This window comes from Seriola dumerili, unplaced genomic scaffold, assembly GCF_002260705.1.
Source record: "Seriola dumerili isolate Sdu_G_001 unplaced genomic scaffold, Sdu_1.0 BDQW01000025.1, whole genome shotgun sequence".
Classification (NCBI taxonomy): Eukaryota; Metazoa; Chordata; class Actinopteri; order Carangiformes; family Carangidae; genus Seriola; species Seriola dumerili.
The window spans coordinates 13,755,532-13,778,906 of NW_019174280.1; the positions used below are offsets into that span (position 1 = coordinate 13,755,532).

The window sequence follows — 23,375 nt, forward strand, 5'->3', positions numbered from 1 at the left end:
TGTTTACACTTGTGTTCAAGCCTCCTTTCTACTACTTCACTAATGGCTTCAGCTTGACTAAGTGTTGGGTTGCCTGGGGTGAAAGATGAGTTTGTAGTGCTTAAAATTCTGTGACAGTAATTTAGCGGTAAGATAGGGGTTTGGCAAATATGTGAAAGGAATTCTTTGTTCACAACAAAGCTGTGAGCTACAGTACAAGCATCTTTTCTGTTAATTTGCCTGTTGAATCAACCTTGAAAAGCATCAGTGTTGACATGTGGGATTGTACCTATATCTTCGGGTTGAACAAACATCTTTGTAGTCACTAGGTCATATCTGTATTACACTTAATGTTTTTATGGCCTGTACATTTATTATACATTTGGATTTGCTTTTTATAAAGCCAAGACATAACTACAACTTACAAATTTGAATGCAAGTCGCATTTTGGTTGTGCATTTCTATTTGTTAGGTCAATTCATGGGGTTCTGATGGTGACAGAGTTTAAAATATCCGCTGTAGAAAAGACTAGAGGCTCTCTGGTACTGGAAATCTGATCCTACCCTTTCCATGAATAGCAGCAGTGGATCAGTAGCTGACTATGGCTTGTCCCTGCTCTCTTTCTGGGTTAGTGCTGAGGTAAGCAGACAGGCTCTTCACTGCTCCATAGCCACTGGGGATGAAGTTTTAGTCTGTGTGAAGAGCTCATGCTGGGGGGGGCACACTTCATAACCATTTCTCTGGAGATGCCGTTTACAGTAACATAGCTATTCATTAGCTGAAGTGTTGATGCTTTTGGGATTTGTGTGCATGTGTATGTTCATGTCTGTGTCTGCAGCCTGTATGTGTATGTCTACAGGCAAATCTCTGGCTGGGAGAATTATCACAAAGTGCTTTGTCCTGATCAGTGAAAAAAAAAGAAAAAACTTCCCCTATGTGTGGTCAGCAGATCGGCCAAAAATAGCATTTCAGTGACATGAGAAAATAACTGCCCCAGTGTGAAATGCAAAAGATTGCTATCACAACCAAGTGATATGACAACCTCGATTATTTTCCAATTAAAACATGAACAAGTATCATCTATCCACCTCTGAGTAAGAACAACAATGCTGCACTCGAAGTACATACATACATTTATAATCATTCTATTTCCAACAATTTGATGTTTAGATTTCTTAAAAGCAGATGGGATATATTCTTAAGTGAAGTATATCTACTGTATTCAAACCTGGATAACAGCTGATATACATTTGTTGCTTTTAAGGTTAATATCCAGTCCGATAAGGCACAGGAAGATAAATAGTCAACCACAATACTCACAATAATAAGTTTAAATACACAAAATCTCATGTCTGAGCCATGATATATTCGGACGATAATACTTCACACCAACCGTCTGATAACAGCACAACTATAACACATCTGTAATAATGATTTATAACCTGATCTGTCTGCTTGGTAACGCCCTTGCAAAGTATTCACTGGGTACTGGTATGAGACATGCCATTAGATACAGCACATGAATAAAATATTCATAACATCACAGGCACACTGATATAAGTGACTTTTTCTTTACAGATCAGTGTCGTTAAGACTGATAGAACCTGTCTGTGCTCATCTCAGTTTAAATTCTGGGAGATTTTATCCTAGTCTTTTAAGATTTAATGACAGTTGTTAGCAGAATGTATAAATTAATCCATAGTTCTATTCATTCATTGATGTAAAGCTTATAATATCCAAGCAAATAAGATTAAAAAGAAAGCCGTTAGTCACAGAAATGGCCAGCAGAAATGCTACTTAATGATCTGTTCTGTATTTTTCATATTATAAAGACAAAATGACAATATCATTTTTTATAGCTTAATTTTGGAATCTATGATATTTACTTGCAGCCAAGATAACTATGATCACAGTAATTGTGATTGTCAGGGGAGACTAATCACAGTGGTTCTACAATGGCAGCATTAATCAACAATTAAGAATAAAACCCTTATTTGTATGTTAAGAAAGTGCCAGTTAATGCAAACCATTGCTGTACTTTACTACTTATTGCTGCTCATTCCCTGCATATGTCATCAATCTGTTCATTAAATGAGCTGCCTGAAACAGTGATCAAAAGGCAAGCAAAGTGCAGGATGACATCTGCCTCCATTAGCCTGTAAGCACTGGAAGTTCTCTTTATTTACCCCCTGCTTCATACAGTCACACATTCATCACACATTACACTGCAGCTCCAGAAACCAGCAAGCAGCCTACCACTCTTAATGGAATACAAGTCAAGCAAAATGCAAATTAATATGCTTCACCAGGGTGAAGACTTAATAGAAGCTTATGATTGACCCACATTTTAACGTAAACTCTCACAGGGCAAAATGTATCCCTGTGGCAGCGCTCAATTTTCCTCGCTGACAGCCACCATTCAAATCCCCTTTCCCAATCACACAGTTGCCGTGGAAACACCAGCAGCTGCCAGGCAGTCATTTAAAAATTCCAAGATGAAGCGCTTGGATCTCTGGAATTCCAGCGGGGGAATATCCTCTGCCAAAGACACATGGGTCCAAAGTAGTAGGATAACAAACGTAACCACATACTGTTCTTTTGTTTTCCAAAGCACCATGTGTTGTAAAACAGTGCATTAAACAATTACCTTGTGTGAACTGAAATGACACAAAGGAAAATTCAATGAGGAAGCATGGGCAAGTGTGTGTACTTGGTGGTTCGTGTTTTATGGAGGGCTTATATGCTCCAGACCATCTTCCCCGTTTGTGTAGGCACTATGCTGAGTTTGTTCATTCTGGGTTTTTTAATCTCAACACCCAAATTGCTGTTGCAGGAGAACAGGGTAATTTACTGGCCAGACATGTTAATTAGACCCTGTGTGCTATTCAAACAGAAGAGGAAAGTCCTACTGTGTACAAACGCTTATGATTCTATAAGGGGCAACAATCTATCTGTTAAAGGAGAAATGAATACATTATTGAGAAAACTCACCACAAAGTTGATCCTTGATCTTTTTATCATACCACATGATGGTGTTTGCCCATTTGTCATTGAAAACATTAATGTTCACATGAGGGACTAATTTGAACCTAATAAAACTAATGAATTGTTGAGTATGGAGTAACACATTGCAAATGGAGTAGACTTTTTAAACCTCACAGTAATTAGGTATCCTATGTTCACATAATTTAACAGCTCCTTTGATTCAGTAAAAAGCAATATGGTGTCAAGCATAAGGATAAGAAATGACAACATTTTCGGGGTCTATGTCAGTTAACTTTAAACAGAGTGCTGTTGTTGCCTAAACCTGACCACAGACAGGATTCAAGATGCAAATCCACATGCAATTTCCACACTCTTGCTTTACTGCTTTGCTGCCAGAGTAAACCTCCATTAACATGCCAGTTCTTCCACCTCTTACAAAACTTTCATTCTCTCCAATGTTTCAGCTCACTTGGTCAATTATTCAGGCCCCGGCGTGGGAAACACACTGACCATTTTGGACTATTCACACCTACAGTTTTTTTTCCCCCCCTTTCTGTAGCCTCATACTACTCAGACAGCCACATGTCCTGAAGGCCAGCAAATGTCTTCAGTTAACTCCCCGGTGTTGTGCATTATAAAACCAGAAGGTCACTGCTGAATCCCAGCCTGCCTCTCTCAAATTTTTTATCCTGCAGAGCCTGAAACTTTAATGAATGCCCCAGCTAGCCTATCACACAGGGGGTACACCAGGGTTGCTCAGTGTCCCCAGACAATTTTCATTACTATCAGAGAATGTAACCAACGACCTGCAAGAGAAAACTTCAAGGTAAAAAACAGCTAGAGGAAACACCTGTGTTAAAACATTTACAGTGACTCAATCATTTGTGGGATGTAGGATTTGTGTTTAAAATGTCACCAATGTTGCTTTTCGATCTGTTTGTTTAAAAGTCACTGATAATCCAAACAGGTGTATTACCTGTGACTTAACAAGGAGAGGGAAAAAAAAATTGAAGTTTATTTCAACAATTCCATGTCGAACAATTTGTCAAGCAAATTACACAGACAGCTCCTGGGTTATGTCACAGTCACCTCAAGACCACACCTCTGGAAAGACAAGCATGTCACCACGACACAGTGAGGGAACAAGTCATACTGCTCCAAATTATTGCTTACAATATACTACCAAAGAAAAGCAAAGGCTGCACTAATTGCAGCTCTTCCTGACCTCAAAGACCACAGGTTGCCCAAACAGCAAGTTACCATCCAGATTTGGAACAGCCTGTCCTTGGGAAGACAAATTAGGGCAATGAATGGGTTCCCTCCCAGTTGGTGATTGGCTTTATGGCATTTTGATAAAAGGGCAACTCAGACAGAACAGGTTAGCCTCTATTTTTATCAATTCCCTATTATGCCATAATTATCCAAGAACATTTCTGACATACCTGGTCACCTAACTTGCATGTTAATTAAACATGCCACTTAAAAGAAATTGTGTCTTTTGTAGAGGTTCTGCAAATGGTCCTTAGTCAATGAAAAACTGAGGATAAATGGGTATATGCATATTCCAGGACGTGACAATCATTAATGGTGCATGCTTCAGCAGCTTGCACAAGGCAAAGGCTCTTAAACTCCCATTGTTCCCTATTGGGAAATTACAGGCATTTTACAGTTGGGACAGATGAGTGCTGAGTCTAATTTAAGAGAAATGATAACCTCTCTCTCTCCCTATGACAGGGGATCTGCACGGCCTAGATAGTGATCATGGGTATTTATTACTCCCACAAGAGCCCTTGGACAGCCTTTGGATTATATGTCTCCTGGGAATATTGAACAAATATTTGAGAGGGGGCCTGGGTATTTGTTACTCTACACACTTCTGTAGATAAGTCACATTTAATCATTTTTTACACAAAATGGTGCTCAATGGTACAGTAAGAGTTGCTGTTCAGCAACAAACAATGCCCTTCCACATGCTAACCTAAGTAATATGGACAGTCTCCTGTTGCCACAGGAAATGCAAACAGACACCTTGCTGAGATTGTTAATTATGTGTGAGGTCTAACAACAGATTAGATCTCCTGGTATGATCAAATATACATTATGGCAGATTAAACATCTTTGGAACATCTGGCTACCACTTTCATGCCCTGGTTACCATAACAAATTTATCAGTGTAGCTGTGTCTGCCCCTCTGAGTGTGTTTTACCTGAGTGCCCATCAGTTTGAGAGGAAAGAGGGAGAGAGGATTTTAAAAACATTCAGCATGCTCTCTGGAGAATGTGTTCCTCTTCATATTAATCCACATCAAATCATAACAACATTAAAGCAATAATTAAAAGGAAGGAGTAAAAATTAATTACACACATGATTAAAAAAAAAAAAAAAAACTTTGCAAATTCTCTTGAATGCAGTTGCGGGTTAATGATGGTACGACTATCTCATGCAGTCAAATTATCTTGTGCTAGCTAATGCAGCACTGCGCCTGCTTTCAAACCAACCATTAAAGTTTCATTCCTTTTATGCTAAAACACGCCATGCCTTGCATATTGAAACGGTCCCTCTCCAGGAGAAGCTTAGCCACCCTGTCCTAAACAGCATTAAATATTTTGACAAGTGAAATGTTCAAGGATTTTAGAAACAACAAATCAAATCCCTGCGCAGATGGGCCCAAATGACAGGCATGTGCCTTCACTCCCTTTCCAAAAGTATAGTTAATTCTGCTATTAGAGAATCACTTGGGCCCAAGAGGACAAATGCATCAAAACCACTCATCTTCATGCAACATCAAAACAAACCCGCACTGAATTTATTTTGACACAAGACACCAGTATGGGGACAAACAGCAACTAGTCCTTAACTCGAGTAATACAGCTCTCAGTTACCGAAGAGACCAAAGTCTCAAACAACTATATAAGAATGAGCAACAAGATTATAATTTGATAAACAGATTGTACAGTGTTAAAAATAGACCAGCTATAAACACAACAGCAACATTCACAGAAGGCAAGACATGACAGGAAGACAAGAACAAGTCTTCCTATCCCTTAGTCACAGCTTACAGAACCAGAGTGATTAACTCTACTTCAGTGCCTGTTGTAATTATACACACACAAGACCTCAATTTGTGTTTATTAGTGCTGTGGTATTTCAAAACCACATATTACAGCAAATTGAAATTGGTGGCACAGGCTGAGGGTTTGGATGGCAGCCATTTTGTTTTGGTATTCATTCCATTACGTTGTCTTTCGCATGCATACCCATACCTCCTCTGCAGAAGTTCTAAAAATGGGTACATTGCTTCTTTTTTTTTTGCACAATGAAAGGTCTCATAGCCCAACTGGAGCAACATAGTTTCTCAATAGGCAGACAAGAGAGCATGTGATGACCAGAGGCCAACAGGTCATAGCTCCATCACTGAGCCTTCAAACTCTGTTCACTCCAACAGGGAGCGAGAAGCTGAGTTGGAGCCATTTTAAAATTACAAGGTCAGTCTTTCGACCACACCCATGTCTGTTTTGGACACCCTTTCTCCCCACAGACAGACAGACAGACAGAGAGAGAGAGAGATAAAACCAGCATAAGGCTGATATTCTACTCCAAAACAGATGTTTCTCAGCTTGACAGATTGGTGCAAATGATCCTTCTAACACATTTCCCTGTTATGTGCAGGTTGGATGTTAACAGGCTACAGTTAAACAAAATACAAACATATGTATTTAAATGAGCCTTGACTTAAAGCTCAAGTTGTGCCTCTTCATTATGAGAGCAAGTGATGCACATTGGAAACTGAACAGTGGTTAAAAATCAGACAAATATGTTGCATATTTTTCTGACAGAACTAGAGATGAAACAGTATCCAGAGGCATCATTTAATGGTGTAACGGTTCTCCTTATTTGCTTGTAGAAACACAGTAAACATGAAGTCATCTTTATGCGCTCAGCCTATAGAGGCAGTCACAGTAAGTCAAGATGCTCATTATGTTTTCAAAGTTGATCCTCCCTACAGTATTTCATTACTGCAGGGAGAAACTACTATGGAGATACAAACAGTCACTGTATTACAGCAAATCCAATTTTAGACAACCCCAAAGTATATCAATTCCCTGCTTTAATTCTTTATCAAAAAAGTGAGAGATATAAGATATTATTTTTAATTGATGCTTCTCTAGACCAACAGTCATTATTAGATGAGTATCCATATTCATACAGTCATTGTTTACAGTTACTTAATTATTAATCAAACCATGCAGAGAGCATCAAATTAAATAACAGTTTCATCTACTTTGCACAGGCCACCATGTTTCCCCCTGTTGAGACACCGTAGACTATGACAAGATTGTCTTCTTTATTTAGCACCTTCTGCTTGTGGGTCAGGCCCCAACTGCTGTGGGGACATTTCCCAACAAAGCACTGCCAACCAGTGAAGGGACTAAAACCAGAAATCCACATTAAGTGCAGCAGGCAAACACACTTCATGCAGCCAGTAACTGCACATAAACACGAAGCCCCCCCCCCCAAAAAAAAGATAAATTAAAAAAATTTTTTTTAAAAATGTAAACAATATGTTTTTATGAAAAGCTGATGGAGGAGCTTGGCAGTCAGATGCAATTGAAAGCATGTTCACACGCAAAAAGCCTTTGCTTTTGACTGAAATATTCTTTGAAGTGTAACTAAATGAGAAATACTTATGGAAAATTTGAATGGGTGACAATAACCATGTTCAGTGTTCCCCTGAGGTCAATATTACAGGTTAGTTCTAATGCGAATTCCCTGTGTGCATGACAGTAGTTACGTGCACATCTATATAAAGCCAACACAAATACAACAACATTGTCCTCTATTAACTTCAGAAAAGCAGCCAAATATGTTGCAAAACCAATTCAGCTCGAGCTAGTTTATCTCACCACTATGTAAGTCAGCACATGGAGAGCACTATATTGTAGGCCTATATGCTAAGTTACCACCAAAGTAAAACAGAAGCAGAAGTTAGGAGCCAACAAACAAATACATCACACACAGTGGTTAAATAAAATAGAAAGCAGCTGCCACAGCCTAATATTGCACAAAAGTACAGACACACAAACTGTACAGCCAAGACATAACCCTCCTCACACAGCCTACATGTTAGCGAAAGCAGCTAATGCTTACCTTGGTGTTGTGAGGACATCTAGGACAGCTCAGTACAGAATGAATTCAGCAAACTCCATCTCCTGGCTTGAAGTGAGTCTTTCGAAGTTACAACTGATGTCACTCTTAGAAAAACGACTGCGGAGTGAAAAAGCAACTAAACGATCTTTTCCTCAGCAGACATTTTGACTAAATTGCGCAGCAGGAAAAGCACAGGTGTAACTAATTTAGCTAATGATGGTTGTGGCTAAGTTCCAATAAGTGTCCCTGGAAGCTGCTCCAGTTAGCAACCACACACGATAGCAGAGCGCTGAACCTGGCTCAGCTTGATAGAATGCAGCCATAATTAATGTTGTTAATTACACCTGTGCCTTTCTTGCAGTAACATGTCAAAATGTCTGCCACGAAAAAGGTCTATCAAATCATTCTTATATAATTAAAGCTCTGCTAAAGCAACATGACGGGCCTGTTGGCAGGTGAGCTTGCATATAAATGTTTAAAAGGTGGGCTGCTAGCAGCAAGCTTGTAAAAGAATTATGGCAGAGTTTGTGAAGTGCAACAGCTAGACCAAAAGGTGCATTGGATTTGTGTTGTAGCTTGTCGAGTGTGTCATGTGTGAAGTTGCCTGCCTGAGCCTGTTCTGCGTTTCTTAGTCATATAAACAGATGGTTGAATGTATTGTGACTCAAATAAGCCCCCACTGAAAGTCTTATTTCGTACTTAGATAAAAAAAAAAAATTGTCTGTGGGTTAAGTTAAAAAGGATCTGGTCTGTACTACACAGTTAAAAGAAACATTTAACTGAACAAATGGCCCACCCATGAATCTGATCTGCTAAATAAAAGCAAATCTATAGTCCTACTTTTGCTGTTTGTCTTGACTCAACATCTCTGTGGAGAGTTAAAATACCAGCAGTACCAAATAACACAGGCTTGAAAATGAACATTTTATGCCACTGAAATGAGTTATCTATCAACTGGAAAATGTAATGCTTCCATAACAAAATAACTGATAATAAAACTGGATTGCTTTTGATCTTTTGCCCAGGAAATCATAGCATTTTATATGGCACATTCAACTGGCTTTAACTATAAACATCAGGTAACAATTTTTGTTTCATAAGATTATGTATTTTAAGCAAAACCTGTCAGTGTGTGTTATTTATACAGTAAAAGAAAGAAAAAACATATATATGACTTTAGGATGATTTAAATCAAGCTAAAACAGACACAGCCAGCTCATTCTCCTCCGATCTCCCCCAGGTGTCACACTGATTCTTGCTGTGCAGACGTGGCTCAGGTCAGTCATGTTTCCCAGTCACCACAGCAACAGTCACACTGATGTGTCATTTCCTGAGCAGCATGCTCAAGCTCTGGATTGCCTAACTCTATATCTCTGTGTGTTCGTGCATGTGCTAACAAGGTCAGTGGTTCAAACAGTATACATCACCAAACATTTCTCCCCAGTGACCTTCTCTTCATGGCTTCAGTCAAATTGAACAAATCAACATGATTTTTTTTTTCCTCATCTACTCAATATCCGTTCTTCTGTCTCCTTCTCCCTCTTTCCCATAAACTTACGCTTCAGTCTTTAGGAGTAACAGAAGCTTGTCTTTGATGAAAAACACATGCACTTCTCCTAATAAAATTATGACACCACTATCTGATAGTTTTGTTTATGTAAAGAAGGGATGATGATAAGCCACACGGCCATAACCTTTTTTCATTATATGGGAAGGAAGGAGGAGAGTCATAACCATTTCCTGGATACAAAGACTAGATTACTTTTTTGTGTATGTATTTTTAGATCTATAACTTTTATTGAATTGTGGATTTTACAAATGGATTTTGAATATAAATCTTTGCAAGTAGCAAGTTCAAATAATTTAACACATATTTAGGAAAGGAGGATGAATGCTGCTGCTTGTCAATTTCTTGGTATTACAAGAAAGCACAACTCTGCTTTGCCCAATTTGTTGTTAAATCAGATTAGCAGATCCGATGACAATTTTACAGACAGTGCGGCCCTACAGTGATGATCAACTTATGGACCTAGTGTATCTGCTTTTTGTTAGATCGATCAGAAAAACAGATGCAGGCGAGACATCCTGCCATGGTCTGCTTTATCCCAGCAGCCAGTTTTTTTTTTTTTGCAAAAAGGTTTTTTGTGTTGACTTATAAACTTTAAGAAAAAAATCTATTACTGTATTTCATTCTTCATATATATTGCTTTGTCTGGCCTCATGTCTTAACTGATCATTTCACACTGAATTTCACCTTCAAGTCACCAGGAATGAGTCACAACATGAGGTCAGGAAGCATTAAGCGACAATGTACGGTTGTGGTCTGTAAATCTCTCGACAGGACTTCGTCAGCCAAGCTGGAAGTCTCTCTGCTTTCAGCAGCAATTGAAGTCCCTGTAAATACAGTACTGGGTGAATTTACTGACCTCAATGGGCAGCTTGACTGAAATTAGGACAATTGTATCTCTGATTCAAGGGGTCTATTCCTTCTAATAGTGATCTATTCTAAGGAAGTTAAGTGGGAAAATACTACAGAAAGCCTCACAGTGTTTACCAAACATTACATTTACCAAAAATCATGATCGCTCACTTAATGGTACTTTGCCAGTGTCTGTAATTCAAGTATAAAAAGTCTTGAAAACCAGTCGAGAGCGAATCAAAACTCTTATTTCTGAAAATAGCTGACCTTCAAGAGCTCCAGCCAACGCTCTGTCACCTCTGTCATGACTTCAAAGAAACCAGAGAACACATTTGGAAGTCACTTAGTGTGATCAATACAAGATTGTGTTGCTCTAAGAAAGGGGGCAATACAGTATAAGTTGACCATATAAGCTCAGACACCAAGCTAGAGTTACTGTTAGAAAATACATTATATCATACCTAAAACTGAAAAACTGAACAGATCCGCTTCTCAATTCTTAGTCAAATTCCACGACCAATTTCTGTTTTATCCATAAATTTGAATAAGTCAAATATTACCTCATTGGATCACCTAAAGATAACTTGTAGGACAGCAAGATTGCACTGTTTTATATTGACCTCACTAAATGCTTAAATCTGCTCAGTCTAATTACATGCAGGTGCAACTGTATGTGTCTGCTGCCATCTAGTGTACAGATATAAATATGGCAAGTTTCCCCTTCTCAGCCTGAACTTTATGTACACTATTTGTCTTTGTTTGGACATACATACATACCTACACTATGTACACCACTGTGCTGTATATCCCTTGTAATCATCCCCAATATTACAATGCAGGTATATATGCTTTTCTTTCATGTGAACATAGTAAAACCTTTATATTTGAATTTGAAGTATAAAGTGTTTTTTAAAAGATTCTTTAAGACAAAAATACATTTTCCACTTTTATTTTCCATTGCACAGTAATCTCTATCTACAGAATTTCTAAATTTTTGTGGCAGCAGATAAAGTCATAAACATCCATGTGAAAGTTGCATAAAACTGTACAAGAAAATTGGCTACAATGAGAAAAATACTGCAACCCACTGATAACTGTTGAATCCAGGACAGAAGATGGCATATGGCAGATCGACAGGACTCCCTCTTCTTGTTGTTTGAGTGTGTGGATTGTATTGGGTAAGAATACTGCATACTGTAGTGTATGGACAAGAAACAAATCACTCAAAAATGAAGAAACAAGTATAACATTGAAAAAGAAAAAGAATAAACACATAACAGTTGGGTTGGAGGGAAAGACGCTGAAGTGGTTTTCAGGGATGACCTCTAAATAAACCTAGCTATTTTTCCTGAATTATTTTTTTTCTTCTTCTTTGCCATGGGGGGGAAAGACAGAGCTACCTACCAACATCCACACTAAAATGCTTACTAAACACAGGAGGCCAGATCTGTAGCTGTAGAACCAATGGAGTCACCAGGAGACTCACTGGAGGAAGAGAGACATTAGAGGACAAAGGCAAAGACTGAAAAGTGAAGGAGGGTTGAAGCATGTGTGCAAAGACTGAACATGCGGCAGTTAAATTAAACCAGAATTCAGAGGTCATCCTTTAATGCTGACTATACTATTGTTATCTTTTTTTATCATCATCATCAGTGGCTTTAGTTAGTGTAACAGACACTCGACTGGACACAGACTGCTGACTGGTGAGCGACTAGGACATTAACATCAATTATTAAACAACCAAAATATAATCTCTTAAATTATATCACTTAATTTACATGAACACGCCCTAACACACAGACAGACATAAATACAAACACACACATTCACACACACACACACACACATACACACACACACACAGATGAATACCATAAATATTGTTGTGTCTGAGCTGTAGTGGAATGGTTCAGGTTTTTTGTTTTAAGGAAACAGCCTTATCAACCGACAGTTAGGCCACTTTAAACATTAAACATTTGTCCAAATGTTACATTTAAAGACATACTGTGATACAATATTACTATAAATGGCTGAGTTCCATTGCAACTTGCTCCATTTCTTGAACCCTGAAAGGTGATGAAGATGATAATACTCCTAAATAGGTTCTGCACTCCATGGGTGAAGCCACGCGGAATTACACATATTACTGTATAACTTCTGGTGTCAAGACTCATGGAGTGACGAGCCAAATGATAATGCAATGGAAAAGCTAAAGCAACTCTTTGGCGTCAGAAAAAATATGGCCTCTCTCCTCTTATGTTGCTTGAGCAACCTTGACATTTACTTTCCAGTTGGTCTTAGATTGTCAAACTATTTACTTATATACAAATAAAGGTTAAAAGCCTGGTAGACAGAGAGATACACCACATTTGAGCTTTACTGCAAACATGGATATAGAAACAAGATATAAATGAAGGTGAAAGTTTCTGACACCAAACACAACTGTCTCTTACACCTCAATAAATAAATATTAACAAAGGAATCACACAGACATCTTTCTCATATAGACAACTGTCAACAAAATACTGAAAATAAACTGAAATATGTTTACATTTCATACTTTTAAAGGATTACACATCCATGTTTCTATTATCCTGCATATATGGATACACATAAATAGGATTTCTACTCATGTGTACTCCAGAATTTAGAAACCAACAATTCTGGCTCGACTATAAGTGTATTTAATACTGATCTGATCAGCATTTGTACAGTCACACTCAGAGACTAAGCCAAACTGTGGAAGCTTATGACATTAGAGGGTGAGGGAGGCAGTTAGCATCACATCAGATAAGAGAAGCATTGAAATCCTCAGGTAAACAATAAATGTGAGTGGTTCATATCATGTCAGTGAGTACTAAATGATATATGCCTTTTATATCCTTGCCCTCCTTTTAGATTCCAGCCCTTTTCATAAGGAGAAATTAATTTGAGTTGTTAGACAAAAGCCACAAAAACAGATTTTTTTTTCAACAAATCAAATATCATCCACTTTCACAACAATAGAAAAATAAGAGATTTTCCAATAATACAGACGGAGCAAAAAACCCAACAAATAGAGGAATGGCAAGAAAATAGAAATTAACACACACACACACACACACGCACACACACACGCGCACACACACTGTTGGTAACGATATGAAAGTCTGTAAGATACAGAGGAGAGTCTAGAGGTTGAGCGAGATGAAGAGATATCCAGTGTACATCAGAATAAGTTGCTTTTATCCCTGTGACTGTCTGCATAGAGGAGGCGTCTGTCACTGTCGCAGCACTTCTTTTGGATCTCCAACGCTGCCTCCTTCAGCCTTCTCACCTTGCTCCTGTCTCCTCCATGAGTTATCCCTTTCTTTTGTACTAGTCACTCGGAAGTGGATACAGCATTGCACATTTATTAGATTTATGTATATATAATGATGTATTTAGATTCTTTTTCCTTCTTTTTACATTTAAATAATTTTTTGTAGTCTTTGTTTCTTCATTAGGTATTTGTCTTTTTTCAGCTGTGTTCATGGGTTTGAATACTGCCCACGGTGGGCTCCGAGTGGAGAAAACAGTAAAGGATGTTTTTGGCAAATGAGTATGAAGAATGTCCAGGTGCGTGGGCCAATTGGCTACCTCAGAAGAGAGGCTGAACAGAGATAAACAAACAGACGAGAAAATAAAAAAAGACACCATTTATTTGCTTCCTCTGAGGTTGTCCTTCTCCCCTGTCTACCCCTCAGTTCCACCTTAAGACTGAGGTAAGAACAGTATTCAACATTGTGCTAGGGAAGAAAATCCCAAGTGTCTCAGTGAAGAAGGCTTGGAGGGATGGATGAATGGACAGACGGACGGGTTGGGGAGGGGGGTCATGGTGAGTCCAAATGAGCCAATGGAAGGTGAAAGCCTTGTCCATGGAGCTCTGCTCCTCCCCCGTCACTGATCAGAACTGGTACCATTTTTTGTCTTTGCACTTCAGCATCATCTGAAAACAGAGGAAATGTTGAAGTGAGAACAGGTATGAGGAAGACCTACCTAACTGGTGCTCTGTCCATGATTCTTAATCCTTCTGCTGACACTGAAGTTCACTTTAGACTTCTTTAAATGATGACTGGTCAGTCAAATTATAAAGATTGTGTGGAATTGGAGCTCTCATATTTCAGAAGCTATACGTATTTCATTCCTGACAGGGAAATGTCAGACAAAAAGTGAGAGTAAGTTCCCTACCCGCAGTACTGTGGACTTTGTGCAGGTATATACTGCCCTCTACTGGGTAAATAGTATAAGTGACTAATATTTCTGAAACAAAATTATTACCACATTGTATATCCAATGTCTCCTGTCATTAGAAGATTATTCCCCAGTGAACTATTTCCAAAATTTCCTCAGTCTACACTTTAACTTTAATAGGTATGTATGCACAAGTATGAGCAGCAATGGTGGCCTTGCTTGTTTACTGTGTAAACAGAAACTGCTCGCTCCATATTTTGAACTTCGCATTTTCTGTTACCTCATGGGCGTGTTTGGAAAAGGAATCTGCGCTGGCCATCATGGCAGCTGTCCTCTCATCCAGCTCGCCCAGTTTCTGGCCTCTTTCATCCAGTGCTATTCGGGCACGTGCCAAATCTCCAACCACACCAGAGGCTGCCCCCTTCATGCCCTCAATGCCACCCGGGCCTGGGATGTGCTGGGCCAGACTTCGAGATGCCTTTCCGGCTGATAACTCACCAACTGCATGAAGGAGGAAAGGAGAGAAAAACAGGAAGAGTTGTGTGAAGGAAACTTTGCATCAACTAGGGACTGAACCCCTGTATATCTTGGCACGTGTAGGTTTGGCATACATAGCTCCTCTCTGTCCAGTGACTGTGCTCCTCCTCCAAAGAGACCTTTGAAGAACCCTCTGTTGGGTGCCTCTGGTGTCTCCACTGGTGTAAAAAGTTCACCCAGCATCTCCTAAAACATCAGCACACAAATACATTACACTGCTACACACAGTTTGACTGCCTGTATCAACTTATTCAGTGTTTTGTTATCCACTACTGTAGACATACACATAATACAACAAACAGAATACATTATAATGTTTCCTAAAACATCTGCATAAATATATAAAGTGTACTGACTTGTAGGTTTTCACAGGTGTCCTGGCTGTAAGTGATCCTCTGGACCTCAGTGGGGGAGCAGAGGTACATGGCCTGACCTAGGTTGGTGAAACAAAATGTCCTGGCTATCCGCATGTCTGTCAAAGGCAGGTAGTTTACATCCATGAGCGGTCTCAGTCCTGGCAAACTAGAAAGGACACACAGAAGTATTTCAAGTTGTTTTAGATCTAAGCAATACAATATCAACATCTCTGCCTTCTAACACTGTATCTAGAATATTTCAGTCCACTGAAGCGGTAATGACATTGTTCATGCAAGGCAAGCAAACACACACACACACACCACAACACAACACACACACACACACACACACACACACACACACACACACACACACACACACAGCACAGCACAGCACAGCACACAAAAAGAGACAGGCAGACGGCTGGGCACCCTTGCTCTGTCAGACACCCATATGGACGGCTGTTCTTTCTGTGTCTCTCTCCTCTAGGGAAGTGAAGATTAATGAGGATGAGCGACAGACTATTACACCCCTCCTCACTTATGTCCTTCCACACACTGCATGAAAATCAACCTGCTGTGTGTTTTGCATGCCCGTGTTGGTTGTTCCTAAACTTGTGATGTTGGTTTTAATAGTGAGGTCAAATTTAAGACAAAGGTAACGGTGCAGCATTGATGGTTTGGTTTAGCACTGGGGTTAAAAGAATGAAATGAAAAAAATAAATGACACATAGCACCGTGAAGACAAGAATAATTCCACCATCACATAACATTAAAGCGGACCCCGACGGAGTGTGAAGGCTGTAGTCAGTTTGGAGTTTCATATTGAAAAAAAATTCCAAATAACTTTCTCAAACCATTTCTGCAGCCTAATGCACTTCTCCATCTGTGTGCTCAGACTGTTCCAAATGTTATATCTTTGCCAAAATATAGCTGAATACACAACTTCTAACTGAATCCTAATTCACGACCCTGATGAGCTCATGAGAAGACACCTGTGCTTGTCTCCTGCTCCTCTGTTGGTCATGACTGATTTATCCTTTCGTTGACTAGCTTGAGCTTTGACTTCTTTTCTTATTTTTTTTTTTTACATTGTTTAAATCTCAGAAGACTAGACTAAGAGTATCAATGCAACACTGACCAGCACTGGCAAATAAATACCAGGGTCACACTGACTCTCTGTGAAAGTAATACAACATACAATGCAAGACTAAAGGTGGATCACATCTACTTAAATCTAGCAATAAGAACATGATTTATTCAAACTGACTTTGATTGATATATTCTATTAATAACCCACTATTTCTGTCCGGTCTTTGATGCAGCCTGACATGTTTCTCACCTGAGGGTCATGATGTGGCCGTTGGCACAGAAACAAGCCACACACATGCCTTGGCTCATCTGCACCACATCTACCCGCAAGATGAAGGAGGTCTCTGTGATGCTGTGTTTATAGATGCAGGTCTGGGAGGGGAGGGAAATGACTTTGGCCTGTTTCTCTGAGCACACCACAGCGTACTGGCTCTCGTTGAGGTCCTGGGAGGTGGAAGGGGACACAGAGACGGGCCGGCGCTTGCGGACCTTCTCTCTTTCTTCACCATCTGCTGTAACGTTAGGCTCAAACCAAGGCTCGTACGCGGGGGGCATCTGGGACCCTGTGGAGTCCAGGACAGCCATGCGCAAGATGCTGCCCTTCAGCCGTACCAACATGCCTGGTGAATGGATGGAAAAGGCTTGTTACTGGAATCTGAGTTTAAACTCTGTGGCTTTATCTTTTTCATAGGACTGGTATTTTGTGGAAACCCTTTAACCCTAATTTTGGATGAACAGGTTTCTATGCACATTATACAATTTATAAATTTGTGGTTTTTGTCAGTATAAACATTTATCCTACCTTACCTTTCCTTTATCTTATATAATCTGCCTCCAATTTTTGTGATTTTCATCTTTTCATTTTGAAGGTACGCTGTTCAGTTTTTGAACACAAGTGGTGCAATCAAGCAATGTTTTTTCATAAGTGGATCTTAGGGGGTTTTGTATGTGTACAAGGCTTCATCAAACCAAAAACCACTATAACGGGCAGTAATTTACATGTATAGCACATGCAATAGAAAGAAGAAGAAGAACAGCTGATACAAGGTGCAGATGCTGAAGAGAATCTTGTTAGCTAAAGAAGTGAGGTCTGTCCATCAAATATGTCAATAAGAAGTTAACCGTAACTGCTGTTTGCCTCAAAAATTGTAATGTGGGGGCCAAATGATGCCCCCCAGTTCTTTGCTACTTTCCTCATAAACCATTTCCAGGGCCAGTTTTTGATCATGTCAAAATATACATTATTTACATCCATATTTACAGTTGCCTGTAGTCTTCTTCTTGCTTTCACTGCTTCATTGCTAAATTTCTTTGTGTTTTGGTGCCAATGATTGGCAAATAGTAAAGAGATGCTATCAACTTGTTTTTAAGGCATCAAAGTCATACACAATTTGTTTTGTTGAGAAACACTGAATGTAAACACAACTGTGTCTTGTTTAGAAGAAAACAAGTTACCTATAACTTAAATGTCTGGTCTTCATTTACCACAGCTACAAGACTGTTATCTATCACCCCATTTTCCATCCGTTCCTCACTTCCATGCTCCCATTACCCACCTGTAGGTGAAATGATAACCGGCTGCAGTTGTCGTTGCTCCCCAGCAGGTGGCAATGTGAGAGCTAGAACCAGCACGGTTCCCAGGGAGGTGCCCACATACAGGCAGTGTGTCAAAGTGCTGTCTCCCTTCCGGGCGAAGGTCTCGCAGAAGTGGAAGGAGCTGATGGCTTCTCGGGCTTCCTTGTCGATGCTGGTGACACTGGAGGAGCGAGAGCGGCTGAAAGAATTGTCCCGGTGGTCTAATGGGTTGGCACCCCGCGGCGGGCATACAGACAGGAGGACAGTGAGGAGAAAACAAGAGAGGTAAAGCACCCGCAAAGCAATGACAGTACGAGACAGACAAGACAAATGTGACCACTGTGCTGTACTTACAGAATAAAATGATCATAAGTGATCGGTTTTCATAGTTGACAGTAAACGCTTTGGAAGATAAATGATTTTTGGTTGAAATTTACAAGACTCGAGATATACCAGCTGTGTTACGAATGTATTTGTTCTGTAAGATATTGAATGATGATGGTCAATGTTGATCCAGGGAACTGGGAGAGACGGCATAGGTTTACATTATTAACAGCTGGTAAATGTATCAAAGGCTGGTGTCCATAAATCTGTCCGTTGGTCATCAGAGAAGAATGCCCTCAAACCTAATTGATGGCAATTTACAATATCCCATCTGTCCTACAGTTTATTGTACAATAGAAACAACACATTTTCACAAACCAATCAAAATCTTTAAATGTTCCATCCCCAATAAGTCGTTATATTAGTATAAAATAACCAGCTGTGAGGCGCTTTGGGGAAGTGTATAGCACTGGGACTCTTAAACAAACAGGTAAATACATTGGCACGTGCACATTTTGATTTGACCCACATGTTCCATCCATGGTAAAGCTGTACACCCCTGAAGAAGTTTTTAAAGTGAAAATATTTATATTTGGGAACCAATCAGAGAGAGAAAGGAAAGACATGAAGAACACAGGAGAGAAAGAGAAAGCTGCAAAAGTTAAAGAAAGCTTTACAGTGAGATGGAGTGTGCAAAGTTTGGCTTAGCACCACTGACCTCTAACAAGACCCCCACCAAGCTCAAAAGGTGGGAGTACTGCAGAGAATTTCACACTGAATTTATTCCAAAAAATATTGTTTGGTTGAATGAGTTTCAATTCAGATCAGATCAGTGCTACTTTTGTCTCATGCAAACTTAGAAGAAAATCTGCATAGCTTGCCAATTTTGAGGCTAATAACCAGATAAAACCGGACTAATGAAATGTGATGTGAGTCCAGTTGGAGTGAGAAAGATATACTGCAATATCATACAAATTGTTTGGAGACACGAAGTCAGGGCTTACCCAAGTCTGGCTTTAGCTCAGTAGGCAAGCTTAATTTCCGTGACATCTTTGCTGGAAAAAAGAGAACATCCCTCTTTACAAATACACGTCTAAGCTAACACACGATGCCATGCAAAGCTAGATAACTAGCACTGGGATTGGACTGTGCATAAAGCTTAAATACACAAAAATGACAAAAGGCTGTGGAAGTGCCTGGGGATTGTTTCACTGACTAGAAGAGCCAAAATGCTTTACACAGGAGAAGACACTGCGTAAGGACATCCCTGTATTTCACAGAGGCATGCTGTGACAGACAAAACAAAGGAGGTGACCTCTGGGTGCACAATGCCCTGGAAGAGAGGACTGGTAAAGATACATCCAGACTGCACAGCCATTCAGGACCCTCATGCCACAGGAGCATGCACCAAGAACGAGAAGGAAACAGGAAACAGAAAATATTGAACAGGAGATGGAAGAAGACAGTGAAAAAGATGGTTACTATGGAAATAGTTATTGTAGGCTAAGTAAAGTTGACTGAATGTCTGTTAATAACTCCCACCGCGATCACCTCATTCCGCTTCTCCATCCCCATCTAAAGTCACATTATTCCATATAAGGCATTGGATTTTTAGATCCGGATCACTAATCTTTTCATTCTGAGGGTATAGATGAGGGGATTACATATTATTTCTCTCTCTTGAGGTGAAAGAAGTAAAATAATCTGTACAGTATATGATAAAAACCCACCTTAGCAAATAAAAAAATATCTGCAGGAACACCCTATAGAGCAGGCTGAATGCATTTTTTGTATTCCTTTTGATTTGCATCTTTTCAATTCAATCGTTTTTTTTATTTTTTTTATTCAAAGTTTGCTGTTGTCCAGCTCCCGCCCTAACGGTATACTGATATTCAAAGGCTCAAGACACCCACGTAGGTGTTTTCACTTATTGTAGAGCTGGGCGGCAATGATGTGACATCACTAAACTCCATGAACCAATAAAATGATTGAGGGGTAATGTCTAAATTAAGCTCAGTCAGAGGTTAAAAGGTCTTATTAGGCAAAATTAGTGAAACCCCTTGTGTGGGTGTGTAGGGCAGCTGGGCTTTTCGTGTGAGTGCATTGTAAGTCTTGTGATGGTTAGGTTTTACCAGGGTTCATACTATTTAAATGAGGTAATGCTTCAGTTGGTTTCAGGATGGTCAGGTCTTGGCAAAGTGGAAAATTCCAGTCTCTTATATATATATATATAATAGCCATTCCACCTACTATCTGTCACTTGAAACTGTGGGATTCTGAATCCCCTTATCTGAACAGGAAATGCTTAATTTTACTTAAACAGTAATTAAACAAGTAATTATCTGTTTCATCAACACACACTGGAGGTACATAAAGACACAGTTGGACAGATGAGTTGCTCGCCGCTCTGAGATGTCATCGTACTTTACTGTACTATGGACAGTCATATCGGGACAGATATCAAACGCAGGCACATTTACAATCTGACACTCGTGCTACATACATGTAGCATGCAATATGTGTGTAAGGCATCTAAGGTCTACTGACAGCTGTAGTCCCACCCTGCTTCCAGGTTAGCCTCTGCTCCAAGAGCTTTCAGTTCTTGATGTACAGTCTGTCCATACACTTCTGTGCTCAACAGTAAAATATGAGCACACGTTGTCATTTTAACCAAAAAAGAAAAAGAAAAAAAAAAAACTACAGTTGTTTATGATTGGACAGCGATAACCAAAAGATAGTGGAACAGAAGCTAACCCGCAAGGAGATTTGGACTCCGGCTCTCTGTTATCTACTCTATTTCTTCTGACTGTGGTGACTATGACACGGACGACAGAGACAGTTTCTCTACGACAAAGAAAAAAAAAATACAGGGGGGTGGGGGAACAAATCTGGAGCATGTTTGTCCTGCCTACAAAGCCTCTGATGAAAATCTTTGGCCAATCTTACCTCCTCTACCACCTCCATTGTAGAATTGCTGTAGATTGCTGTTTGACATCAACACTTTAGGGGTGTAAGGGGGAAAGTAAAGTACAGTAAATGTGCAGTTAGAAACACCCTTTGGCTTGTTACTACATACAAGCTATCCCCGATAGTATGATGAGTACGTGTTTGGTACTTGGCAGCAAACCCACCCTTTTAGTTTCAATAAAGCTGATTCAAAATTCAGATTCAAACACCAAGTTGCCTGACATGATATGTACCTTTGAGAGAATATGGTATAATATCAAAACTGCCTGCTGTATATAAATGAACATAAAACCTTGGCTGGATAAATCACACCAGGTGGAGGCTCTAATCACTTTTAATTTTTTAGCTATCGAAGGTACATGAAATTTAAATTTCCAATGCGTTTGTACCTGAAATCAAAACCAATTATTCAATTTTGCTATTTCATCTGGATAGCATAATTCTAATATCTAATTCTAATGATCGAAAGCACATTGTCCTAAATGTAAAATAAACAAAAAAAAAAAAACTAACACACGAAGATTTAGTGTGCCAAAAATGAAATGAAATAAAAAAGGTGTCTTTAGGGGAGGACTAACTTGCACAGAAATGCCCATCTTATTACTGTAAGTGGTTTAGCATTGACACTTGTAAGAGGTACAGTCATTAAGTCGTTTTAAATGCAAATCAAACTATTCCAAGAATTTTCTTGAATAAAGTGACACTGTCCTGGCACTAATGGAGTCTTAATTCATCATACTGCGGCTTCTTTCAAGGTAAAACTGGTGAAAAGACATGAAAAGAAGAAGTTTAAATTACTTCCTTCCATTGGCAGACTTTATCACTTACCAAAAGAGAAAAAGAGAAAGAAAAACCAACACTTAGCCTGAGATTAAATGACTTTTTAAGGCAGACATTTTTTGCAGGAAGGCACCTTATCACTCTCCGTCCAATGAATAATGCAGAGCAGACAGATGTATCAGACCACAGTCTGGTGGCACCAGACATGGGGGCTGGGACAGCCATCATACCTGGAAAAAGTGGCAGGACTCCAGACTTTGAGATTTGTTTTCCGTCTGACCTTTTTAAAAAGCTCCTTATTTTCAGTGTGCTAATGCCAAGCTACCCCTAATGAGATGGATCTGGGCTGTTCTCTCTTCAAGCACCTTCAGCCGAAATACTAATGACGTAGATTAAGAGGGAGGCAAGTAAAAGAGCGACAGAGAATCTGACTGCTGCAAAACACAACACACTTCAACACGATCATCAGAGGGATAAACATTTGCACTTAGAGGTGGTGCATAATGTGGTAACTGACATAAAGTTGACAATGAAAATTGTTTTTTGTTTTCCTACAGTACAATCTGTTTTGTTTGCTTTCATCTGGTCATCTGCACTGATATGAAAACTGCTTAATATGATAATGGTTGACAAAGAATCAGCTTCAGAACGGTGCACCCAGACACATTTAAATGTTTCACTGAAAGAGGATCCCTGCTCAAAATTCAAGTCAGAAGTTAATTCACATCATCTTTGCAAGTGATATGTTTAACTGTTGATCTACTATTTATATTGTAGTTTCTGAATATGTGAAAATACCCAAGGCGCTTTAGTTTGAACATTTTCAGTTTAAGTAATATTCTGATTAATGCAAATTAATGTGTTTCTCTACCAGAATGCAGAGTTTTGTTTAACAGTTTGATTCAGTTTATGACTCTTAGCTGTCACACTGCATCAGCATCATAGAGATGGGATACATTTACAGCCTATAACCCAGTTTTCGAGGATACTGAGTGATATTA

The 23,375-nt window shown here is 39.4% G+C and overlaps 1 protein-coding gene across 2 annotated transcripts in view; it reads right to left on the minus strand.

Annotated features, from left to right (window-relative positions):
- Positions 1–11,464: 11,464 nt before the first annotated feature.
- The window catches only part of LOC111216310 (syntaxin-binding protein 5-like), an 88,514-nt gene continuing 76,603 nt past the window's right edge, over positions 11,465–23,375 (minus strand). The window contains exons 20-27 of one of the 2 annotated variants that reach the window (XM_022737803.1): positions 21,574–21,627; positions 19,632–19,682; positions 18,285–18,566; positions 16,979–17,348; positions 15,637–15,802; positions 15,355–15,466; positions 15,024–15,244; positions 11,465–14,498 (exon numbers count right to left, since the gene is read on the minus strand). In XM_022737803.1, the coding sequence (XP_022593524.1) occupies positions 14,457–14,498; positions 15,024–15,244; positions 15,355–15,466; positions 15,637–15,802; positions 16,979–17,348; positions 18,285–18,566; positions 19,632–19,682; positions 21,574–21,627 (1,298 nt within the window). In that variant the 3' untranslated portion in view covers positions 11,465–14,456. The remainder of the gene's footprint in view (positions 14,499–15,023; positions 15,245–15,354; positions 15,467–15,636; positions 15,803–16,978; positions 17,349–18,284; positions 18,567–19,631; positions 19,683–21,573; positions 21,628–23,375) is intronic. The other variant, XM_022737804.1, reaches the window with a different exon arrangement.